General features: G+C 37.7%; 1 protein-coding gene across 1 annotated transcript in view; it reads right to left on the reverse strand.

The window, feature by feature from the left end:
* LOC120426226 (uncharacterized) overlaps positions 1 to 25,271 on the reverse strand; it is an 80,297-nt gene that overhangs the window by 14,548 nt on the left and 40,478 nt on the right. Inside the window, exon 2 of the mRNA XM_039590962.2 lies at positions 20,780 to 21,496. Coding sequence (XP_039446896.1) covers positions 20,780 to 20,861 — 82 coding nt within the window. The 5' untranslated portion in view covers positions 20,862 to 21,496. The remainder of the gene's footprint in view (positions 1 to 20,779; positions 21,497 to 25,271) is intronic.

A 25,271-nucleotide genomic window follows, 5' to 3' on the forward strand; every position in this document is an offset into this window, starting at 1 on the left:
TATTTTTTGACATGGATTCACCCAAAAATGCAGTGTTTTGTGGGTTTCATCTAAATGAAATTACGAGGCATTTGTATTCTGCGAAGTGTCCAATCTTCTCAAACAACATCAAGCTACCCAGGTAATTAAGAAATAATCATATTAAAAATATTATTCCAACAATGTTCTTATTTCAATTGACCAAGAATAAATCTGAACGGATGCAATTACCTCTGCAATTCTGATTACTCATAAAATGTTTTCAATTGCGCAATCATTTCCCATTCAGCATCATTACGAAAGTTTTGTTGAATGTACTGAAAATCTCACGCCATCATACTTGCCGTCCCGGACAAACACCTCGGGAACCTGCAAATTGGCGGAGATTGAAAACGCAAATTGAAAGTCCGCCACCCTCAACTCAACAGATGCTCGCAAGAGGTAGGGTTGAACCATACTTCCGCAAACTGCACAGATTGCACTGGTCCCACTAAGAGGGTGTTAAGGGGGAGTCAAGTGGACAGGTTTAATTCGTGGCACACGTGTGTGTGTGTGTGTGTTAGCCTCAACAACTCACGGACTGTCGTCCACGTAATCGCACCTACCTTTCATTGATGCTCCCAAGGAAAGGTAGCGGGTTCAGGTAATCGATAATTGACTGCACAAAACCACACCGTGTGTTCGGGATGTGCGGTATGATTGCAAGCTCACGGACGTCGTCGGTTCCACGCAAGCTCACCGGTTTTAAAGGTCGTACTTTTTCCGCGGGATGGTTGGTTGGTGTGGCCGGAGGCGACATAAATTGGCATTACACGACTTGCTCTGCCTGATCGTAGCCACATGAGTTTGTTATGAAACTGTGGCCTAAAGTAGCGTCCTCCCTATAGCTATTGGAAGGGGGGGTGAATCGTGGATAACTGGTCTCTTCGAAGTTTTGGAAGGTGTGACACGGAGGGAATCAGACTTTTCTGTTGGACAAGATTTTCTGGGGTTACCCGGGCAGACGGTAATAACAAAACTCATGCCATTTCAATAACAAATACTGTTAAAATAACAGAAATTGTTATGGAATCTTCTTGAAAAATCCATTTTTGCATAAGGGTTGAATAACAGTTTATGTTATCATAACAAAATTTGTTATTGGTCTGATATTGGTTGAAAGCCAAAACAAGTTGGGAATAACATTTTGTGTTATGGAAGAATAACTCCAACTGTTATTGGGATGATCGGATTAGTTGTTAAAATAACGAAAAATAATAACAAAGATTTGTTCGAAGAATAACTAAAAATGTTATTAATCTGTTATTACGATAACAATCCGATAACAAAAAAATCATAACAACGAATAAAAAATCCTGTTATAAATAACATAAAATGTTATTGGCCTAGTATTTTCAAATAACAGAAAATGTTATTCCCAAGTTATTTCCGTCTGCTCGGGTAGTGAAAAAATCTTTATGTAAACTGGAAAGGGATAAGTCTTGTTTTATTTTAATTTGACTAAAATTTGCATTTGATTTCATACAATTTTGACAGCTTTGACAGTAATCTTTGGCAAAGTTATAGTTCGACGCCATCGTGCTAACTTGTCGTACGTCGCTTGTTGACTTTCCGAGAAAAACGCGTTTTAATGTTTGACCTTGAACAATCACAAATGATAGCACGCAATTTAAACAATAACAAACATGCTTTGTTTGGCTGACCATTCTGTGCAGTTTCCAGAAGTTTGATTGAATTTGGTTGTCCAAGTCCCTTGTAGCACCAACGGGGTCAAAACTTACGCGAAGTGCCAAGGGGTCAAAAAAGTTGGAAATGCAACTTCAATCGGCTGTATCTCGGCGAAAACTCAACCGATTTGGATGATTCTTGTTGCATTCGACCCGGAAGAATGTTTTCAAAACAGATGCGTCTATCTTAAGTTATAATAAAAAAGGCATTTTCAACCAAGGGTTGTATGAACCGGTGGAGTTCCATTACCAACTTTTTTGACCCCGTTGGGGCTACAAGTGTTAAAAATTATTACGGTAGTCGAGCTCGTATCTGTGTCAAACGCGTTTTGACCTGAAATCCCTTTGGCCATTTGTCTCACTTACATCAAGGCTGTGTCAAGGTAGCACGATATGATTGAAATTTCTTTCATATTAAAAGTGACAAAAATGTTTCGGTTTTTATTGAATATCTCAGGATTGAATTCGAATTTTGGGGATCTGTGAAGGTGAATGTGAGACAGTGTGAGCTGCACAAAATGGCGTTCTTAACCCTTACAGTCCGAACGTCTGATGCGAGATACCGAAAAAACCTTAAAAATGCTGTATCTTTGGCCTCTTTTGACCAAATAAGTTCATTCACCCCTCAAAAGAACCGGACAAATGTCTTTTTTCAGAATCTACAAAGAAATCCGGAATCGGACACTTCGCCACGGAGATAATCCGGAACCTAGTGGGGTAGGTTTTTGTCCGGGTATGCAACCCAATCTACAAATCATGATTATTATCATAAATTCTTCAGAAAAACCATCCCAATTTGCTCCAAGGTCTGTTCTGGACATATAAGGCATATTACTTTGATCCCGGACCTACGGATATGAATTGGCCACCCTTCCGGAACCGACTACACAGGAACGGATGTCGAATTCTTCATCAATTGTAATATGGCTTCCGACATGTCAAACGACACTAATTTTGGCTCAGGAAATCAATCGTACGTTCTGGTGCCATTTGGCCACCCTGCCACCAACCCGGAATATCCGTGACATGGTTCCAATGGACCAATTTCGGTAATTTCACAAGTACACTTTCCGACATGTCAAACAACACTGATTTTTGCTCAGAAACTCAAATTTGACATCTTCATTACGATCTGGTGCCATTTGGCCACCCTGCCACCAACCCGGAATATCCGTAACATGGTTCCGGTGGACCAATTACGGTAATTTCACAAGTACACTTTCCGACATGTCAAACAAAACTGATTTTTGCTCAGGAACTCAAATTTGAAATCCTCATTACGATCTGGTGCCATTTGGCCACCCTGCCACCAACCCGGAATATCCGTCACATGGTTCTAATGGACCAATTTCGGTAATTTCACAAGTACACTTTCCGACATGTCAAACAACACTGATTATTGCTCAGAAACTCAAATTTGACATCTTCATTACGATCTGGTGCCATTTGGCCACCCTGCCACCAACCCGGAATATCCGTAACATGGTTCCGGTGGACCAATTACGGTAATTTCACAAGTACACTTTCCGACATGTCAAACAACACTGATTTTTGCTCAGGAACTCAAATTTGACATCCTTATTACGACCTGGTGCCATTTGGCCACCCTGCCACCAACCCGGAATATCCGTGACATGGTTCCGATGGACCAATTTCAGTAATTTCACAAGTACACGTTCCGACATGTCAAACAACAATGATTTTTGATCAGGAACTCAAATTTGACATCCTCAGTACCATCTGGTGCCATAAGGTCACCCTGCCACCAACCCGGATTATCAATTTGGCTCAAAGTCGACATACGACAAGTTAGCACGAGAGCGACGAGTTGTTGATCACGGCTGCAACAAGGAGCAATGATTTTTTCAGCACGAGTCTTACATCCAACGAGGTTCACCGAGATTGATAGATACGACGAGTGAGGAAAAAAACAAATTTTGCAACGATTTCCATACAACATTTTTTGCAATCCCGAAAAACACAATTTGAAAAGAATTATAGGAAAAATGTCCATGCATTGAGTGAATCGCTTGAATAAAAAAAAAATGTTGATAAGTATGACTTTTCCTAGCAAGTGCTGAAAAGTTCAATTTTTAAGCATCCATTTCAGTGCTGAAAAGTAGAACTTTTCAGCATTTGTTTTGAAAAGGGTTACTATTCGCCTACTGTGATCTTGAATCAGTTCTCATCTTTTCAATAGAACCCCAATTAAAATGTCAATAAACGTCCTAAGAAGGAGGAATTAATTACAAGCAATTCATAGAATAGAAAACTGAAAACGTCGTCAGTATACAGAATTCAATTTTATTGGTATTGCTATAAATGCTATGGAATAATCTTAAACAACCATGCGCACACTCTTATTACACATACAATGTGTAATAATAACCATGTAAATAAATGTGGGTGTGGATGGTTACTTAAGATGATTTCATACCATTAATATCCGAAATTTACAATAATATTTATTGGCAAGTAATTCAATAAATTTGAATTCTGGTGAAAGTAGCGTGTTCAGGAAGCCCAAATCTATCATTCCTTGACGCAACTGAAACGTTTACTAACATAAACTCAAAGAATGTCGAGTCGTGTATCTAAAAATAATAGCAATTTTTTCCCTCAGTGCACCACTTTCAGGCACTAGATCCGCGCTCAACGCGCTGAAAAACGGTTATTGAAACGAGATGCAATCTCGTGAGACATTGCATTGACTATGGGCCCGATTAGATCTTCATGTCAGGACGAGAGAGGGGAAGCCACGAGCTGCATAAATTGGTGTTTCCTGGGCACGGGATCATACAGAAAGGAAAAGTGAATTTCGTAACAGTTCACTTACATTGGCGATGGCCCCTTTAGCTTACAAGCCATTTCTTAAATGAATTTCTTCAGCAAAATCTCCGTAATCAGATGGCTGTTGGCGATAATGATGTTTGGGGTGCGCATGATGATCATAATGATGATGATGAGGTATGTAGTACACACTTTAGCCGGTTCGCTGAACACTTCCCGATCCGTGACGGAGCTCCGAGATGTCTTGCCAAGTGATGTAATTTACAAGCCGTGGTTCGAGAAGGAACCAACAGCGATCGTCACCGACCGGGAGAGGTTCGTAGGGTGTGTGTGATTAGTGGTTAACTCATCGTTGAACCTGGCCTTGGGGGTCTAGGCCAAGACAGTGTGTACAGTAGTGCGAGGCCAGGTGAGGAATTAATTATGATAAAGTGGCTCTCGCTGGTGAGGTTGATTAATGTTGATATGTGGTGGCTTAAGGTAAACACAGTGAAGGAAAGACGGAAGTTTAGTGTGCCTGGACGAATGGATGCACCCCACGTGACTGCTGTCCACACACACGGGTGGAGAGTTTAGTGAAAGTGATCATTAACCATGTGAGGGTGGAAGAGGAAGTGGTCTAGTTAGTCGTTGACGGTGATGATCGCACCGCGGAAGTTAATCAGTTTGATGGATTGGAAAAGCAACATAAACATTGAAAGAAAATAAAAAATGGACTGTTCATTGCTTGATTTTCTTATGGACAGCTTCGGATAATGGAACTTCAGACAATTGAAACTTTAAATAATACAAAAACGAATTTTCTAATAAAAAAATCAAAATCAAAATATTCGCTCTACAGCATTGCCTTAGCGTTCTCGATTGCGAGATTCCTACTCGAATCTAGGTGTACGAAGGCTTGATTGTTGAGGCAATTGCAAACCTCTTTTTACACCTATGCTTCCATCCACTCCGGGATTCGAACTGACGACCTTTGGATTGTTAGTCCAACTGCCTACAAGCGACTCCACTGCACGGAAAAAAATCAATTCTCGAAATCGTGAATTAAATTCACGAATGCGAGAACCACGAAGGAATATATTCACGTTTATGGTGCAAATGCACCATACTCATGAATCAATTCCTTCGTGGTTCTCACATTCGTGAACTTAATTCACGATTACGAGAATTGATTTTTTTCTGTGTGAGGCAGGACCCAGGGAGACGACTCCTACACCTGGAATGAGCTAACGACCTAACCCTCTAGGTTAGACCGGGGCCAACATTTACTTCCCCGTCCGACGGAAGGCGTGGTTAGACAAATCTCGTCTCGAAAAAATGCCTCCGGGACTGTCTGGGATTTTTTAATAATAATTGTCAAATTTTCATGATTAAAAAATTTAAAACAGCTAAATTTTCAAAGAATTAAAAAATGTCATTTTTCGATCTATAGATGGCCTAAAAATACGAAACATGCTAAAACTTCAAAAGTGCCCGTTTGATAAAAATTAATAAAATTACAAACCCCAAAAAATAAAAGGGTCGTACGACTCCACTGTCACGAGCAGGGCTTGCGAAATTTCGACTTTGTTTGTGATAGCTGACAGATCACTCCAATTGTCTTCACCACGACAACCTGATTTTTACATTCTGCTTTCGTTCGTTTCACACACAAATGAATGAGTGCTACGCAAAGTCACTCACACAATCATTGACTTCCCTCTAGGAGAAAAATCGCTTGGAGAGCGGTAGTTTGACATTCTACCGAGATTCCAATCATCTCTCCAATGATAGCAATCATATGATTTCTGTCACCACGCAACATACACTAGGAAGAGAGAGACTAAAACGAGAGAAAGAGAAAGAGCACGTTGTCTCGTTCGGGCGGCTGCTTGAGTGGTGCTCATTTTTCGTTCGTTTCGTCTTCGTGTTTACGTTCATCGACCGTCGCCAAGCAATGACGGTCATGATAGGCGTTGTGTGTCAGCGATCAAATATCGTTTTGGGAAATGATCGCTGACAGAAAGTTCTATCGAATATCGAGCAGTCCCGTTCAGTGATAGATCCCTTTTCAAGCATTGGTCACGAGATATCCAAATCAACCTCGGATTCGTGATCAGTAAATAAAACTTACTATACAACCAGCTGTAAGAGGCAGAGAATGTCTTTTTGTAATTTTGCAATTTTGATAGCTAAAAAAACAAATTAGCAAGGAAATTTTTAATTTGTATTTGCAAGTCTTGAAAGATTTACTTTTAAAAAAATATTCAATGAAATGAACAATTTATCAAATAAATTTACACCTCGATTGAAAATAAAAACAGTGCCGAGAAAAAACACAACAGAAAACAAAATGCAAAACTCCAATCTGACCCACATTCGGCGAAACATGTTTCCAGCGATCTAATGTTTCCTATTAGCGTATAATCACTTTCATCCGTGAAAACACCCGAAAAACCAGATTCAAAACAAAACAAACTAATCAATCAATCAGCTCGATTGAACGCCAATCATTGCGGACTGCAGCGCGTCTTCTCATCTTTCACTATCCACTTACCACCCCTATCGCATCGCGTTTCGGCTAATCAAATGTGAGTGTGTAAGATGATCCGCCAAATCGCTCAATTGGTCGGTCCACTTCCCGCCCATTTCTCAACTTTCTTCCTCTCCCGCTTTTCTCTTCGTTTGCATCAAAGTTGAGCTTGAAAACGATCTCTCTCTCTCTCTAGCTCGTCTTCTCACTTTTTGTTTCATTCCAACTCTACGTGGAATGCGCATTCCTCTGTTCCTCTTCCTCTTTCATACTTTTCACACAATCACACAAAACTATACAAATTGTATAATAGTTTAATCGTTCAATTGGATTGCAATTATGCGAACGCATTAAAACAATCAGCGGTGTGATTTAATTTGTTCGTCTGTGTCTGGATGTGTGTGTTTGTGCGCGGTGAGCGTCGTTTTTATTGTTTAACAGTCGTTTTCGCGGCTGTTTTTTTGTGTGTGCTTCGCATGCAATTCGCTGCTTTTTTTTATTATTCGTTCGTCTTCTTTATTGCATTCTTCGGTGTCCGGCTGGCTGGCCGGGCGCGTGGTTAAGTAATGCAGGATTGTTTGGGAATCGGCGAAATGTGTAATTGCTTGGCGCCGAGAAAAAAGAAGCCAACGATGAAGAAGAGCCAGACATGCGCTGGAAATAGTCATGATAATTGGAGTTTTTCACCTGGTAACCCACTGATCGATTGACAGAGTGAGAGAAACGGTGAGATAATCGTGGTTTGGTGAGAAATAAAACGGAAAATTGATAGGAATTGGAGCATAAGTTATGAAACATCACAGAGGGTCGGGAGCGAATGACCCATAGGGTTAAAGTTCCCCCAATAAAATCAACAACAACAACAACATCACAGAGGGAAAAAAGCGGCAAAAAAATTGTGATTTGTTGGTGGCCGCATCCGGAACAGTTTTGGGAAACATAATAAACTGGCCGTGCGACATATCAAACTTGTTGGTTTTGAGTGCAGTCACCACTACTTTTAAAAAATGCTGCAATCATCAAATAAAATTGGTCGCATTTTGTTAGCATTGTCGTTAGTTCGAATCCCGGGGTGGATGGAAGCTAAGGTGTAAAAAGAGGTTTGCAATTGCCTCAACAATCAAGCCTTCGAACACTTAATTTCGAGTAGGAATCTCGCCATCGAGAACCCCAAGGCAATGCAGTTAAGCGAATAATTTGATTATTTTTTTTTGCAGTATAAATTTAAAAACCTGTTTGTTGAAAATGCTGAATGCAAAAAGCTAACAGATTTCCCGAACTCAAATGAACGTGCTTGACTGTTAGCTTTGGTTTTAGGAAAATCAAAAATTTTGTTGGTTGAATAAAATTAACAATTGGTTAAATATTTAAAAGACGAACTTGGGTTTGTTTACGTCTGTCATTAGAAGTCAGAATTCGAACGAGAGCGGTCGATTTGTTGAATTTGTGTTGTTAATTGTGAAGTGAGAGGATGTAAAAGGTGAAAATTACACTATTTAGCTAATGTTGAAGTGGAAAATCAAAGTGTTGCAACTGGGGAGGTGGAATTGGTGAGTAGGTTTGTTGATGATTTCTTTGCAGGTGATAAACTATGAAGAGCAAGAGGACGACCTTCGCCATAAAGACCTCTAATGCGAGTGAGTTTAACACGATATAAGAATGTTTGATGGAAAGAGAGGGCAGTAGAAGGGAGATGCGGGCCAACTCTTAACGGATAGAGCAGCCCGGACAAATTTAACAAAATGTTGGTTAATCCAAGTAAGTATGGGTTTATTTTTGCACAATAATTTATCTTATGTGATTCTTATTAGAAAACCTAATCATTAAAAAGCTTCGTGCTTACGACGATAAAATATTAATGAACCACTTTTTTTCAGAACCATCAATTATTAAATACATTGAAATGCGTACACATGACAAAATAAAGAATAGAAATTAAGTAAAATATCAAAAAATAAAAATATATAAAATATATAAAAGAAGATAATTATTATCTTGAAAGTATTGTTGCAATTCGACTGCTCAATAAACTGGTAATTTAAACTCAAAATATTTTTTTCAGAAATTGGAGTACGATGAATAAATTAAATCAAATGCGTTCTTTTTGTCAGTTTATAGCCGAAATTAAAAATTTTGTATTAAATTACTAATAAATTTCTCATGTGTCTATTTGCAGCAAAAGGTTCACTTTGGTGAAAATTCTGTGTCCCACCACAAGAAAAATAACTAAACCTGAGACCGTTGTAGATGATGATTACTTATCGAAAGATTTCACAGTGATGGTAAGTGAATACAACACTTAATTTTATACAACATAATAAAAATATAAGCTAAAAATTTGGTGAAAATTTTCTGTATTCAAGTAAAACATTAGTTAAAATATAGCTAGAAATTCAGCCCAGCCTATATCGTTAGATAATCAAAGCAAATATATATCAACACTTACATAAATTATGTCAAATCAAACAATGTTTTGTTATAAACCACTAATAATTTGCTGCATGCAAAAATATTTCGGTTAATACAACGAAAGAAAAATGTTGAAAAATTGTTGAAAAATATGTCCCAGCCAGTTTTAAACAGAATATTCCACAATATTTCAGCTAAAAACAAGAATTTTTTAGTTAATTTTCCGAAAAAAATATTCTAGCAGTCGACTGCTAGAATTTTTTCGGCCATTTAACCAACAAAAATGGCAATTCCAACTTTTTTTTTCAGTTAATTTTAGTTACTGTTGGTCAGCAATTTCGGGTTAACAAAATCAACAATCGATTGTTGAAAAAAAGCTGTGTAAAAAATTAACCCAAATTTTAATTAAATTAACCCAGATTTTCTTCGATTTGCCCCGGCCGGTCTCTCCGTGTAGAACTTTGCAGAACTCAATAAGATCAAATATGTAATTTTTGCGATCAAAAACATTGTTCCAACTTTTTTTTTCGCGTGTAAAAAATCGCCAAAAATTCCGTGGAGGCAGTATTTAAAAAAAAGGTGGAACGATGTTTTCGGTAACAGGTTTACAGATTTGTTTAAATCAAGTTCTGCAAAATTTTAGGATCATTTACACTGAAATAAAAAAAAAGTACAAAATTCCTAAATTCTAGGAATTTTGCCTCCTTTCCCTATTAAGTAATCCAAAAAACCAGATTACTAAATAAGGAAAAGTGGCAAAATTCCTAGAATTTAGGAATTTGGTATTTTTTTTTTATTTTAGTGTAGACATTCTTACAAATCTCTGCAAACAAGACTCGTCCCGATTGGTTGAGTTACGTCCGAGAACCAACGAGTTGAAGTTGCCGTTCCAACTTTTTTGGGAGGCTTGGGCGTCCGTGTAAGTTGGACATGCGTTGGGCGTTCCAGTGTTAAATTATTTTATGGGTCATTCTTAAGCTCGACAATAAAAAAGACGGCGATTTTTTTTTTGTGATTCAATTATCCGTAGTGAAATTTGGCAAAGCCTTCGGATAATCGAATCTGAACTGTATTAAAATAAATAAACCAAAGAGGCTACATAAAATAATGTTGACGCTTAAACTTTAATACTAATTTAAAGTTGACATCAAAGTCACCGCAACAGTTTGCAGATTATCACTGAGTATGGCTTCAGACAGCTAGTTGCAGTGGGTGGCATCGTTTCCGAACTAAACTGTGAGACCCAACTTTTGTAGAGAGCGAAGTACCTCATACTGTTTCAACTGAAATGCACACAAGAAAGATTGATTAAATAAAAATAACAAAATTGAAAACTGTTTTTTGTAACTATAGAAAAAATGCTTCTGATTAAACTTTTTTCTTTTAAGTGTACACAAATTACAATTAAATATTTGGAACTATTATTTGACCAGTACAAAAAAAAATCTATCCACTATGTAGTGGTGTCGTTGACCAAACAATGACGCGAATAATTAACAAAAACGGAGGCGATTAAAGTTTTTTAATTTGAAAGCTTAACCACCCTCACATGGCGAGCTACCCGCAAGTGTGCCCCCCTTGAATGTGAACAAGCCGAGCCGAGCCTTAACTTAAGTCAGCGTCCACTCGTCTGGCCGTTGTGCATTTCCATTTTCCCTGACTCCGCTCGCGCTACTGCCTGGACAACCCGCGGTTGGACGCAATTAAAAAAGTATAAACAAACTAAATGAAAGTGATTAGTGTCTAAATGGTCCACGTCCACGGCTGCCGCCCGTGGAGAGATTTCAAGATGGAGGTTGCACGACGGGAGCCGCTTGGCCTTGCATAATCAAAATCAACAGCTGTTTGTTCCCGAACAACTTCCGGACTTTGTGTGCTCACTCGTGAGGAATCCAAAGTGGTCTCGGGGGAAACCGTTGATCCGCTGGATTGGCCACTACGGAGCGATGAAAATGCGAAGTGAGAGACAACGGCCGTCCGTCGGCAACGGTGGCGACATCTACGTGCGAACAACAATCGTTTACATAATGACACCTGGCTAGCAAATGGATTTCCTGTGGCACAATCGAACCCAGCTGTCATTATGACATCGCACTAATTTTTTTTCTACCTCCCTGCGATCGATCGACCGTTCGATGGGACAAAAGTGGCCCCGGTTGTAGTAAAAGACCCATTAGTCGCCTTTATAGCTTCCCTATCGGGAGATATCAATCTCGGACGCACTGCCACCGCGGCCACTGAGCTGTTGTCACTGTTGACTCTGCGCGGGGACCCCAGAGCATGTGTATTTCGCCGCTTTACCGGGGTGTTTAATTGCTGGCCCTTGTTTCCGGACGGGTCGTCTACGGACAGGTCTCAATCCGTTCGATGGTGCGCGTTGTTGGTTTTTCAGTGTGACATCTGGAGACCCAGGCACCCCATGGTAGAACCAGTGAAAGCGATGCGATGGTTCCTACTGGTTTTGGATTTACATAATTTTCAATGCAGTGATTTCATGGGATGATGTAATATCATAATTAAAACAAATTTTAGAAATAAAGATTACATCAAATACAGTACTTGTTCGGTAAGTGGGCAATGTTTAACTTTGCTGCTTTTTAACTGGGCGCTCGATAACTGAGTCGTAGCCCAGTTAAAAAGCAAACAAACGTCAAAAAACCAAAACAAACCGAAATTATCGAGGGGTTTATGGATGCAAAAGTCATGTTCAATAAATGAAAAATACTTTTTTTCAAACTTTTATTAAATGTCAAGTCACAATTGAAGAAATACGAAAAGTAAGCAATGTAAACCAATTTTAGTAACTTTTTTTTTGTTTCATTAGGAAAATATTATGCATTGGTGGTCCCCTCGGAATTTTCTGGTCAGCCTAGTTAGCGAGCATCATTCGGTGACTGGACTACGTTGTCAGCCCAGTTAACGAACAAGTACTGTAATGCCTTGCATGCTTTAGAAACATTTTTTGAAGGAATGACCCATATCGTCGCTTGTATGATATCTTGTGACACGTCCTATCTTTTTAAAGCAGGCGTGTCACAAGATAGCACACAAGTGACGATATGCATTTTGACAGTAAAACTCTGCCGCTCGAAGCTAGTCCGATCCAAATGTAATTTTGTCAATTTTTAGGTGACCAATAAAATTTGGTACTTTGTTCTAGAAAACCGGAGAAAATCCACTTTTTCGTGAAATACTAACACGTAGCCTTATGGGCGGAAAAATTTGACATGGGTTTCTCTCGGCTTGCTTTTTCTACATATGGGACACTGTAAAATAAATTGGTTATTTTTAATTTCACTCTTTGTCACTAAAACTTGATTTGAAAAAAAAACACTATTTCTATTTTTTTTCATTTTCTAATATGTTTTAGGGGACCGAAAATGCCAACTTTTCAGAAATTTTCAGAATGGGCAAAAAGTCTTCTACCGAGTTATGAATTTTTGAATCAATACTGATTTTTTTTCAAAAAATCGAAATACTTAAGTCACAAAAAATTTTCAACTTTAATTTTCGATGTAAAATCGAATTTGCAATCAAAAACTACTGTGATGAAATTTTTATAAAGTGCACCGTTTTCAAGTTATAGCCATTTTTAGGTAACTAGTCACAGTTTTTCATTATTTTTTAAGCACATGTTTCCACTCTTGAAAAAAATATTTTTTTTGCAATTCCGTCGTGAAACTACTTACTTTTCCTGTCATTCTTGAACGACGAAATAGCCTACTTTTCTGTACCAAAAATAACAGAATCGAATAGCAACACTTTTCAAAATAAATGCTTTAAAGTTCTACTTTTCAGCACACTAATGGGTGCTGAAAAGTTGAACTTTTCAGCACTTGTTTCGAAAATTAACACTCTTCAACATTTTTTCGATTTAAAAGATTTATTGACAAAATACATGAAAATTTGACACAAAATTTCACTCAGTGTGTGTTTTTATGGAATTACAAAAAATGTTGTATGGAACTCGTTGCGAAACTTGATTTTTTCAGCACTCTTTGTATTTATCCAACTCGGTGAACCTCGTTGGATAAATGTACGACTCGTGCTGAAAAAATCCTCTTTTTGCAACTTGTTGCATAAACTACTATTGAACGGCTGAGAAAATTTCTCTATATTTTGCATTTATATGACTTTTGTTGATACGACCCTTTGTTGCTGAGATATTGCCATGTTTTAAAACAGGAAAGTTGATGTTTTCTAAGTCTCACCCAAACAACCCACCATTTTCTATTGTCGGTATCTCAGCAACTAATGGTCCGATTTTCAATGTTAAAATATGCAACTTCGGGAAATTTTTCGATCTTTTCGAAAACAATATATACAAAATTTTCAAATCAAGACTAACATTTCAAAAGGGCGTAACATTGAATGTTTGTCAGTTTACTTTGGTCTGAATAGGGTTGCCATTAGAGCGTCCAATTTCCCATCCCGGGAAAAGATTCCCGGGAATTCCCGGGATTTCCCGAAAAATAATATTTCCGTACAAATTTCCCGGGAATTCCCGAAATCTAAGCGGAAGTATACATTTTCCTTACTTTTTAGTCTCAATTTTTGAAAATTAAAAAAAAAAATAATAATGACAAAACCTAACTTAATTTAAGTTATTTTATTCTACTGCGTATATTGAACTAATAAGAATTTATTGTAAAAATGGGGTAAAAATGATAGGATTTCATTCTGTTTTATATTTTTTTCCTACTGGTAAGGTTTGTATCAAGATTATTATTTTGTAAAACATGTACTGGGGTAGGCCACACTGCACTATTGTTGGAAGGAAAAAAATGTTTTTCAATAGTTTTTGAAAAAGAGTGGCGTTGAAAATTGTATATAGCAATTTAATTTAATTAGTTTATAAGCTTTTTAATACATATAAATTTTAGGTGAAATTGATAAAAAGACAAAATTTGCCTAAAAATCTTCCTTTGCAGCAATTCCATCTGAAAAGAGCCTAAACCGAAAAAAAAGTTCTCCAATCGGGTTCAAAAATTTTCTGGGGTTTCCTCGGCTAAAATAATTAGACCCGTATTTTTTTGTTTGGCCATCAGGGTGACCTACATCATGCTAGTGGTTCGAAAAATGGCAATTTTCGTCATTTTTCGCAAAAACCACTTTTTTCAAAAAATCATATCTCCGCGCCATTTCATCCGATTTAAGCTGTCTTAGACGCAAAAGAAAGGTGATGAGTTGGGCTATTTGAGAAAAACAGTAAAAAGTTCCAAAAATCTAGCTTAACTATTGAAAAAGTCGTTTGAAAACTTAAAATGGCGTTTTGACCGTGTCTGGACCAAAGAGCCTAGGTCTGAAAATATTTTTATTGGATTCCTCGGAAAATTTCACATGACATTTAAAAAAATTGGCGATTTCGAACCGTACGTTTCCGAGATATGATTTTTTGAAAATAAAAACTACGACGGCAAAAAATCAACTTTTTTCACTAAAACTGCGATAACTTAAAAAATTCAGCAATGACCTATACATGTCTGGGTATCAAAATTTTCGGAATTGAAAGACGCAACCCAGACATGTATAGGTCATCGCTGAAATTTTTAAGTTATCGCAGTTTTAGTGAAAAAAGTTGATTTTTGCCGATTTCGTCATATTCCTGTTTCTGCGCGTGGCGCGTCGAAAAACTCAGTTTTTATTTTCAAAAAATCATATCTTGGAAACGCACGGTTCGAAATCGTCAATTTTTTGAAATGCCATGTGGAATTTTCCGAGGAATCCAATAAAAATATTTTCAGACATAAGCTCTTTGGTCCAGATACGGCCAAAACGCTATTTTATGTTTTCATACGACTTTTTCTAGCTTAAGCTAGATTTTTGGAACTTCTTACTATTTTTCTCAAATAGCCAAACTCATCACCTTTCTTTTGCGTCTAAGACAACTAAAATCGAATGGAATGGCGCGGAGATATGATTTTTGCGAAAAATGACGAAAATTGCCATTTTTCGAACCACCCTAGCCAGATGATGGCCAAACAAAAAAAATACTGGTCTAATTATTTTGGCAGAGGAACCCCCAGAAAAAATTGAGAACTTTTTTTCGGTTTAGGCTCTATTCAAATGGAATTGCTGTTTGATTATAGGCTAGTTTTGGAGACTCATCAGGCCGGAAAGGGTTAAAGAAGATTAAGTATAAGATGTAATATTTTTATGTCTTCGTCAAAGTTGATTAAATTAGAATGGTTAAATCTTTCTAAAAGTTGAACATAGGACCTAATCGGTTTATGGGTAGCTTACAAAATTACAGAATAGTAGAAAGGTACCCAAGTAACAATTTTAGTTTTGTTGTAGTTTTGAAGAGGTTGTACAGAATACTTCGTAAAATGTATGAGAGATGCTTTTTAGTCCCACATGCTGAGTTAAATACGAGTTAAATAAGCAATAAAGCCAAAATGGACTATTTTAGGAGGTTAGCCAGAGCAAAAATGAAGAGTTTCATGAGACAGAATAATTTTATTGTATGCTTTGTTGATGCTTTAAAGAGCTCTACAAGATACGAATAATGCTGTCTAGCTGGGAAATAAGTTTTGTTGTAGCCTGAAAGAATTCTTAAATTCTTATAACAGAACAAAATGCATTTTCAATTACTCTGCAAGGAAACCAAAAGCCTGTATCGTAGACTGAAAAGCATGCATAATTATTTTATCGAAGGCAATAATTCTTCTTCTAAATGGAATCAGAAAATACTTTTGGTCGACAATAATTCACAAGTCAATAATATTAAAGCCATAAATATCAGTGATCAAATCACTCATGTAATGCACTGTAACGGTAATGCCGAAAAAATCATCGAACATTTTTATGAGAAAGTTCGAAAAAATGGTACGCGCCTTCTCAAATCATTTGAAAATGTTTGTTATTTTACCTAAAAAAATAATTTAAGCAAGGTCATTGCTCAAGAATTCAACATGGACGCTTTTCAGTAACATTATTCTTTAGGCAATATGGCGAAATTTATTAAATATACTTATTCTTGCTTGAAACTGTTTTAAATTCATTTCTTCTTTAAATGCTCTTTCTCAAAACTGACTAGGAATGACTTGTTTTAAGAGTGATTTATTAAGGTTTCAGTCAGGATAATGTAGCTTTCTACTGGTTTTATTCAAGATTCAATCGCCTAAGCCCTACGGTTAGCGCTTGCCTGTCATTGATTACTGCAAAACGATCCGACTAGAGAAATCGCCAAAATTTCACAACAATTCAATAAAAAACAACAGCGTTTGTTCGTTTTAATGGTGTTTTTATTACATAATATACACTAACCAAGCCACTTTATATACAATTCATTGTAAACACTATTACCATCACAGGTTGATAAGCGCTGCACTGTCCTGAAGAATAGCTTATTTTCACCTTTTCATGTTGTAGTTGATTATACCTTTGATCCCACCTGTACAACATACACTGGACAAATAATATTACTTTTTAAACGTTTAAATGATCTGTGAAACAAAAATCTTAACTGAAATTTAAAAAAACTCAGCTTAACTCACTCAAACAGCACCAGCAAATTGCAAATGACAGCGCGTAGCAATACACGGCATAAAATCTGGATGGTTTTGTATAAGAAAACTTGCAGAATTCAAAGTTTTATCAATTTCTTTTTGAAAACCATTAGCACTTTAAACTGTTCTGATCAAGTCTTGAAGGTTTTCATTAAAAAGTCTGCGAAACACTCTAAAAAACAAAATGTGTAAAACGCCATGTTACGATATTATAAATTGCGAAAAAAAAACATAATTATGTAACTAACAGGATATCGATGCCAAATAAAATTACTATTAATTTCATAAAAATAATAATAAGCAACAACTGCACAGGCGCCATTTCTGCAATAAACGAAATAAAATTCTGGAAATAAATCGGCAATTCGGTAAATCGGTAATCATTTCGTAGAAAAAAAACACAACCAAAACCACCAATTTATTCTTTTTATTATTCTCAGCACACTTTTTTAAACTTTTCGTTAAGAGATCACTTGTAACTGCACTTAAAAGCTGGATCAAAACAATTCGTCTCCTAGCACTGTGTTTCTCGTTCAACAACTGAATAAATTGAAGTGACAGTTCAAATCCAACAAGATTGGTCAAATTCCTTATGAAGACGAAAAAGGTTTATTGCAGACTTCGTCAAGATATTCAAGCTTCGCCATGTATTCTTCAGGAAATCTCGAAGTGTAACTAGAAAACTGAATAAAAACTTCTAAGTAGAATTCCTAGTCAAGTCTGGAAGAAACCTTGAAAGTATGTTGAAGGTTACGCTAGATGAAAACTTGTTGGCTTTGATAAAAGTTTTTATAAAACATTGTTGCATCCAATAAAACTGTTTTAAAACCATATAAGAATATACAGCATTTGAATTGTCACTTGGGTAATTAACAAAATTATCTCACCAAAACAAACAATTAAATATTACAAACACGCCATTACGGACCATAAAATATGACTAACAAAATGAGCCAAACCTAATCGATCGTTTCCATCGATTTGCAACACCACTCGTTTCGGAAACTCATAATTTGCACAAGTGTGCAAAAAAAAAAAACTAAATTCGGCGCACGAAACCAGAGCAAGAGAATCACGCGCGAAAAACTCGACCAAAGCACACGGACACGTAACCTCCGGTCCGGTTCACTAAATTAGCAACCGGTGGCCGTGGCCAAATGAAAACGAAACTGCAACCGAGGTGAGCAGCTATACGAGCAAAAAAGTATCGATTGCCATTGGCACGAATTTGGTCGAGAGGAAGGTCCCTTCCCTGGGAGGGGGTCAGTGACGTAAGATTGACTACTGACCAGCATCTCTTGACCGGGGGCATCTTGTGGGAAACGGCAAAGAAAAGTGTGAAAATCAGAGTGGGAAGGGTAGCAAAAAAAGTGGCACGAAAAATGATGGTAATAATGGATGTGGTCAATGGATGGGGAAGAGAAGAATTGATGTTCTGAAGAGGGAAACACGAGCAACAGGAGAAAAAACCCATTCATAAGATACATCGAGTAGAGAATTGGTAAGCACTCATTTTAGGATGGAGGAGAATGATACATATCTGTTAAAGTTAAGAATAGCTTTAAAACATATCAAAAATAGTATAAAAAATAGTAATTTTCCTGCGGGGGGAAGCAATTTATGTGAGGAAGTACGACTTGTTATGCTTGACCGTCGCAAGCATAATTAATAGCAAACGAATTTTATGTACATTTTTAACAGCGATGAAAGCAATGAACCAAAGTAATAGACTGCGTGGCATCGTTGGCATGTTTGGCCTAAGTTAACGACTTATCTACCTGCTGATGACGGTAATGGTTATAATTAGTAGTAGGAAGGTTGATATTTCAATTAGAAACTGTCACAGCCATCTGTTTTTCAGTTGCCACCGCAAGCTGGTGCCTTTCATTTTATAACAATTTTGTAATACATGACACGGTAAACTGCTGAGTCCCAACGAAAACTTTCAAAGTAACTTTTTCAAAATCCATCCCACTCCAGCGAAACTTATTTGAGGATACCATGGAGATTTCCCCTTGTCACCTTAAAAAAGTAGAGTATCAGTATTTCTCGTCTTCAATATATGATTTTCTTGTCCCTGTCGTAGAGATGGGAGCGGCCGGGGTTTCAATCGAGCAACAAGATGCAAGAACAAGGTTGGAATGAATTTAAAATAATTTTGGCAAAAAACGAGACTTAAACAATCACAAGTATTGTAAAACTGTTGTTGATAATAATCTGGTAGTTTTTGTTATTTTCGTGCTTGTTTTGTACAAGAAAAGAAAAACTACTAGTTTTTTAACCTTAAATTTCAATGACTTTGGGTGTTTGAATTTCTCTCAAAATATGTCATTTCTCTATGTAGGTCCATACTGTCATGGTGCTGAGAATCTGGTTCAGGTGGAATTGGTTTTGTTCCCAATTATCAAATCATAGGAAATCCGTTCCAGTCTAGTCTGCAATCCTCGAAAATCAACGTCTCCAAGTGAAGCAAATTTGATTTTACATCTAAAAATAAACTCTTATTTTTCATAATATAAAAAATTTCGACGGTTTTGTTCGAACGCGAATCAGTTCAATACGGAACGTCGGATCGAGGTGCTCTTTGTTGCGTTGGGTTCGTATAAGCCCAAGGAAGGTTCTTACGCCAAAAAGTTACAACTTTGGCCACTCTGGAACCGATTCCGGAAAATCTGCAGATTGTATGGGAAAAGTCACGTAAAATCAGCCCGGGAACATGTTGACAGCTCCCATACAAACTGAGCGTACCCCGTTTTGTAGGCTCAGTGGGCCTAAGATGGCGGCCTTCGATATTATCTAGCCAAACTTTTGAAAATGGCGAATAGTTTAAATAAATATAGTTTTTGCCTTGTTTTGGTTTTAAACGACAAAATAACGTTCTGGAATCATTTTCTTTAAAAATATGTTTAGAGATACGCCACGTTCAAATATTAGTCTAGAACAGTTGAAGTGACGTGCCGCAAAAGCCGTGAATACGCGCAACTCACGAAAACTGTCATCTTAGGGTCATCTTGATCAAAGGAGGCTGAATTAGCAAACAAGCCAGAAACGTCAACAAACGAAAAAAAGGCAGGACGAAGTTTGCCGGGTAAGGCTTGTTTTTCATAAAAAATCAAGATTAAAAAATGGATTTAAAAAAATGGCTTTGAACTTTGAACAACTTTAGCCGAGTTTTTCCGTGCATACGAAACGGGTCGGTTTGTTGTTTAGTGCTTTTTATTTCGATTCGATTTTTTCAATGTTTTCGAGACATTGCAGTCTTATTTTAGTGTTAAAAATTGAGTTTGTGATTCATACTTTATGAATCAAGTGAAGTTTTTGCCCAGTATTACGATTAATCCTCAGATGTTTTTTGGTGAATGTTTTCATTTTGATTTTCATTCTTTTGATATTCGATGCGGCGGCGTTTCAGTTTCCCTCGTTCCGAATAAATTTTTTTCAATGGGCATGAGTTGCACAGAAGTTTTTGTCGTAAGTTGAAGCGACGCGATCTTGTTTCGGTACTGGGGGTCGCTATTATTTTTTTGTGAAATCCGATACGTTGAATGTTTTGCAATCAATAGAAAAGCGTGAGAAATGACGAAGCTTAGTGGGTCACTGTTGAGCTAATTTTTCGGTGGTGCAACATAGTGACTGACAGACTGGCTGCGTTTGTGTTAGATTAGTTTAGTTTAGATTAGATTTGAACTTTGAACAACTTTAGCCATAATTCAAAAGATGGCATTTTTTGTTATCGAAACATAATTAAAAATTATATGAATGACAGTCAATAGCGAAGCTTTTGACGGAGAGTCAAAAATGTTTTGCGAAATAAATACTTTTAAATAGTAAAAAAAGAAACTTCATCTCACCTGAGAATAACAAGTGTTCCGCTCGGACGAACCCTACGATCAGCAGCAGAATGGTCATGCACATGTTGTATTCATTTTGCATGTTTTGTCCCCGGACGTGTATCCTGGCTGTCCCACCAAGCTGGACCTTCCACAACTCGGGCGACCTTTGACCGCGGTGGCGTCTTCTTCCTCCTCTTTGGCTAGACACAGCGCAACTTTGCACGACTTTTCACGTTGTTTTCTTCGCGTGATTGTTTCTCTAAATCACATTCAGATGGCGCTGTCCGTTGTGTTTTCGGCTCTTTGGTGACCCGCAATTCCATTTCACTTCATTTTTTATTCCTTTCTTAATTTCCTCTAGCAAATACACTTCACTGAACAACACTTTTTTTTTGCTCCTTCTTTTGCATCTCATTTACATCGCGTTAGTTGACTTTATTCATCCTGGTTTGGTGATTCCCATCTTTCTCCTAAAGCTCGTCGAGGTTATGTCGAGCAGCTTCCCTAACCTCACTTTTCCTATTCTTGTTTGTCAATTGTTGCGCGGCGCTGGAATTCGGTTTCACCGCTCGGCATCATTTGCATTTTCCGCGCGCGCGCTGCTCAGCCAAACTTTGGCCGGAAAAACGTTGTACTGCTGAGCGGGGGAAGTTCACTTTCATACGGCGACGCACGACTTTTGGAGGTTAGGTTCCTCGTGACGTCCGTGTTTGGCGCGGCGCGGTCTACAGTTGTCTAGAAAGAGGTGAATAAAACAAGAGACAAATATTAAATGTTATTTCCTGCTGGTTGATTCGAAGTTGATGATAACGATAGTGAAATACCGAAAATCGTAAAAAGGTTATGAATCCCGCTCATTGGAAGAAAAACAAATTGGGGATATGTCCCACTGGGATCGTAAAGTGATACGATCGGAACATTTTTGCGGAGCGAAATAAATTAAAGGTAATGATCGAGCAATTTAATTTTCGCAGCTGCCAATAAATTATTTTGCATAAGAAGTTTTTCACTTTCATAAATTAAAATAAAAAAAAAACAGCATATGACCGATTCTTTCGTGACGGGACAACGTTTGTACGCATATGTTTTCAGTTTTTTTCTGTTAACTTTAACATCCGTGGGAAAAAGTACCAATATTCATACAAATTTGGAAAGTACATTAAATTTTGAATAAGATTTACTCTAGCAAATATTTAAAAACACAAAGTTTGAGTCAAGTGAGATACAAATGTAGCGTGACGGGACAACATCGTACAATTGGATCATTTTGATTTTTATACACAAAAGTGAAGAACTCTGCTCTCCTAGTAAGTGTTTGAAAAAACCTTTTTCTACAGTTGTTTCTAAATTGAAAAACGAAGATTTTGCTTCGTGGACCACCCAATTTCGTAAAATTTTGTTGATTTGACAGGTAGGTACTTCTTGTCGTGACGGGACAACGCAGATATTTTGCAAAAGAGGGTTTTGCTCGCGTTGTCCCGTCACGAAATGAAGCAATTGTGAAAATCTCTACTGACTAGTAAACTTTAACTCCTAGAATACTCCAAAGTATTCAGGTAATGTGCAATCCAAGATGGCGGCCAATATGGCGTTGCTAGAATATTCGATATTTTATAAAGAAATGTTACTGGCAATGAGCAGGTCAAATTCAACAAAGGGTTGCTGAACTCGAATATGAGTCCTAGAATATTCCAAAATACTCAGGGAATGTGAAATCCAAGATGGCGGCCAATATGGCGAAGCTCGAAAATTTGATTTTTTTTTTCAGATGTGTAACATGCAATCAACAGTTCAAATTCAACTAATTTGGGGTCACTGAACTTGAATATGTGCCATAGAAAGCTCCAAAGTACTCAGGGAATGTGCAATCCAAGATGGCGTCCAATATGGCGAAGCAAAAAAAAATATTTTTTCAGATATGTAACGAGCAATCACGGATCAAATTTAACTAATTTGGAATCGCTGAACTTTAATATGAGCCATATAATACTACAAAGTATTAAGGTAATGTGCAATCCAACATGGCGGCCAATATGGCGAAGCTAGAAAATTTGTTTTTTTTTCAGGGTTGTAACAGGCAATGAACTAGTCAAATTTAACTAATTTGGAGTCGCTGAACTCGAATATAAGCCATATAATACTCCAAAGTACTCAGGGAATGTGCTATCCAAGATGGCAGCCAATATGGCGAAGCTAGAAAATTGAATTGCATTCCCTGAGTATTTATTTATTTATTTGTCACCGTATTTGGCATTATGCCGCACAGACTGTTCCAAGGATTTTAGAATATTCAAAGGATTATATTCGAGTTCAGCATCCCCAAATTAATTAAATTTGACCTGTTGACTGCCTGTTACTTTTCTGTATAAAAAATTCCAATATTCTAGGTTCGCCATCTTGGATTGTACATTCCCTGAGTACTTTGGAGTATTATATGGCTCATATTCGAGTTCAGCGACCCCAAATTAGTTAAATTTGACTAGTTGATTGAACTTAAAAATCCTTTTATGGTGGTTTTTCCATTCAGTCGACATATTAGACGCCATCTTGAATATCTCGCCTCCCTTTGAGACTCAGGAAAATCAACAGGCAAATTTGGATTCAGGAGGGTCGATTTAGTCTAGATCGATCAAAAACTGGCCTGTTACACGTTTTGCTTCTAGACACGAAAAATGAGCAGCTTTTTTTGAATTCGTGTCTTGACCAAAAAAGGTGCAGGTGGTTATGTTACACATGACCAGTATGACAAAGAACTTAGCAGAAAAGCTTTTAAAATTAAGTAATTTTGTTGAATTATGCGAAATGATTGATGATTGCGAAATGCGAAATGATTGAAATGATTTCCCAGGGTTGACCAAGCGGGCTTATATTGGCTTAGAATGGAGACGGATGTCCCGCCCCTTTGCGCCGGTTATCCCATTCCTACGTCATTCGCTTTTTGATGCACTGGTGGGAATGGGAAGTCGTAAAGGCAGCATTTTTGCCAACGATTTTCATTCCATCGTCATCGTTCGAACCGACAACATCGTAGCAGCAGCAGCAGCAGCGGAAAAAAATCAACGACTGGAGGAAATCAAGAGCGAAAATCAACTTCTGCTGCAATTTAACAAAATGGCGCTTTTCAGCGCCAACGAAAAATTCACGAAAGAGTTATTGTTTCAAATGATTCATGCACTGCTTTTGGTGCAGTTTTAAAGCTTTTGACGCTTGGCGTTTAAATTAATTTAAATATTTCCTCCAAAATTTTCATTTTAAAATAATTTAACGAATATTAGCAATTTTCGCTTGCAAGTGTCCACGGTCAATCGATCGCAGTTGGCCTTGAACAAGCAAGCGCGTGCTTTGACCCACGCAAAAAATCTTTCCGCTCTCTGATTGGCTGTTTTGTTTTGCCGTGGAGTCGTGAAGGCAGCATTTTTGCCAACGATTTTCATTCCATCGTCATCGTTCGAACCGACAACATCGTAGCAGCAGCAGCAGCAGCGGAAAAAAATCAACGACTGGAGGAAATCAAGAGCGAGCTCCGAGAAGAAGAGCGTGTGCGTGAAATTGCTGCCAAAACGACGTCGAAGGAGAAAAACAAGGCCGACTTGGATGGACGCACGAGAAGATGGCCACAAAAATCAACTTCTGCTGCAATTTAACAAAATGGCGCTTTTCAGCGCCAACGAAAAATTCACGAAAGAGTTATTGTTTCAAATGATTCATGCACTGCTTTTGGTGCAGTTTTAAAGCTTTTGACGCTTGGCGTTTAAATTAATTTAAATATTTCCTCCAAAATTTTCATTTTAAATTTTTTTTACGAATATTAGCAATTTTCGCTTGCATGTGTCCACGGTCAATCGACCGCAGTTGGCCTTGAACAAGCAAGCGCGTGCTTTGACCCACGCAAAAAATCTTTCCGCTCTCTGATTGGCTGTTTTGTTTTGCCGTGGAGTCGTGAAGGCAGCATTTTTGCCAACGATTTTCATTCCATCGTCATCGTTCGAACCGACAACATCGTAGCAGCAGCAGCAGCAGCGGAAAAAAAATCAACGACTGGAGGAAATCAAGAGCGAGCTCCGAGAAGAAGAGCGCGTGCGTGAAATTGCTGCCAAAACGACGTCGAAGGAGAAAAACAAGGCCGACTTGGATGGACGCTCGAGAAGATGGCCACAAAAATCTACTTCTGCTGCAATTTAACAAAATGGCGCTTTTCAGCGCCAACGAAAAATTCACGAAAGAGTTATTGTTTCAAATGATTCATGCACTGCTTTTGGTGCAGTTTTAAAGCTTTTGACGCTTGGCGTTTAAATTAATTTAAATATTTCCTCCAAAATTTTCATTTTAAAATAATTTAACGAATATTAACAATTTTCGCTTGCAAGTGTCCACGGTCAATCGATCGCAGTTGGCCTTGGCCACGCAAAAAATCTTTCCGCTCTCTGATTGGCTGTTTTGTTTTGCCGTGGAGTCGTGAAGGCAGCATTTTTGCCAACGATTTTCATTCCATCGTCATCGTTCGAACCGA

The sequence above is a fragment of the Culex pipiens genome, chromosome 1 (assembly GCF_016801865.2).
Source record: "Culex pipiens pallens isolate TS chromosome 1, TS_CPP_V2, whole genome shotgun sequence".
Lineage (NCBI taxonomy): Eukaryota > Metazoa > Arthropoda > Insecta > Diptera > Culicidae > Culex > Culex pipiens.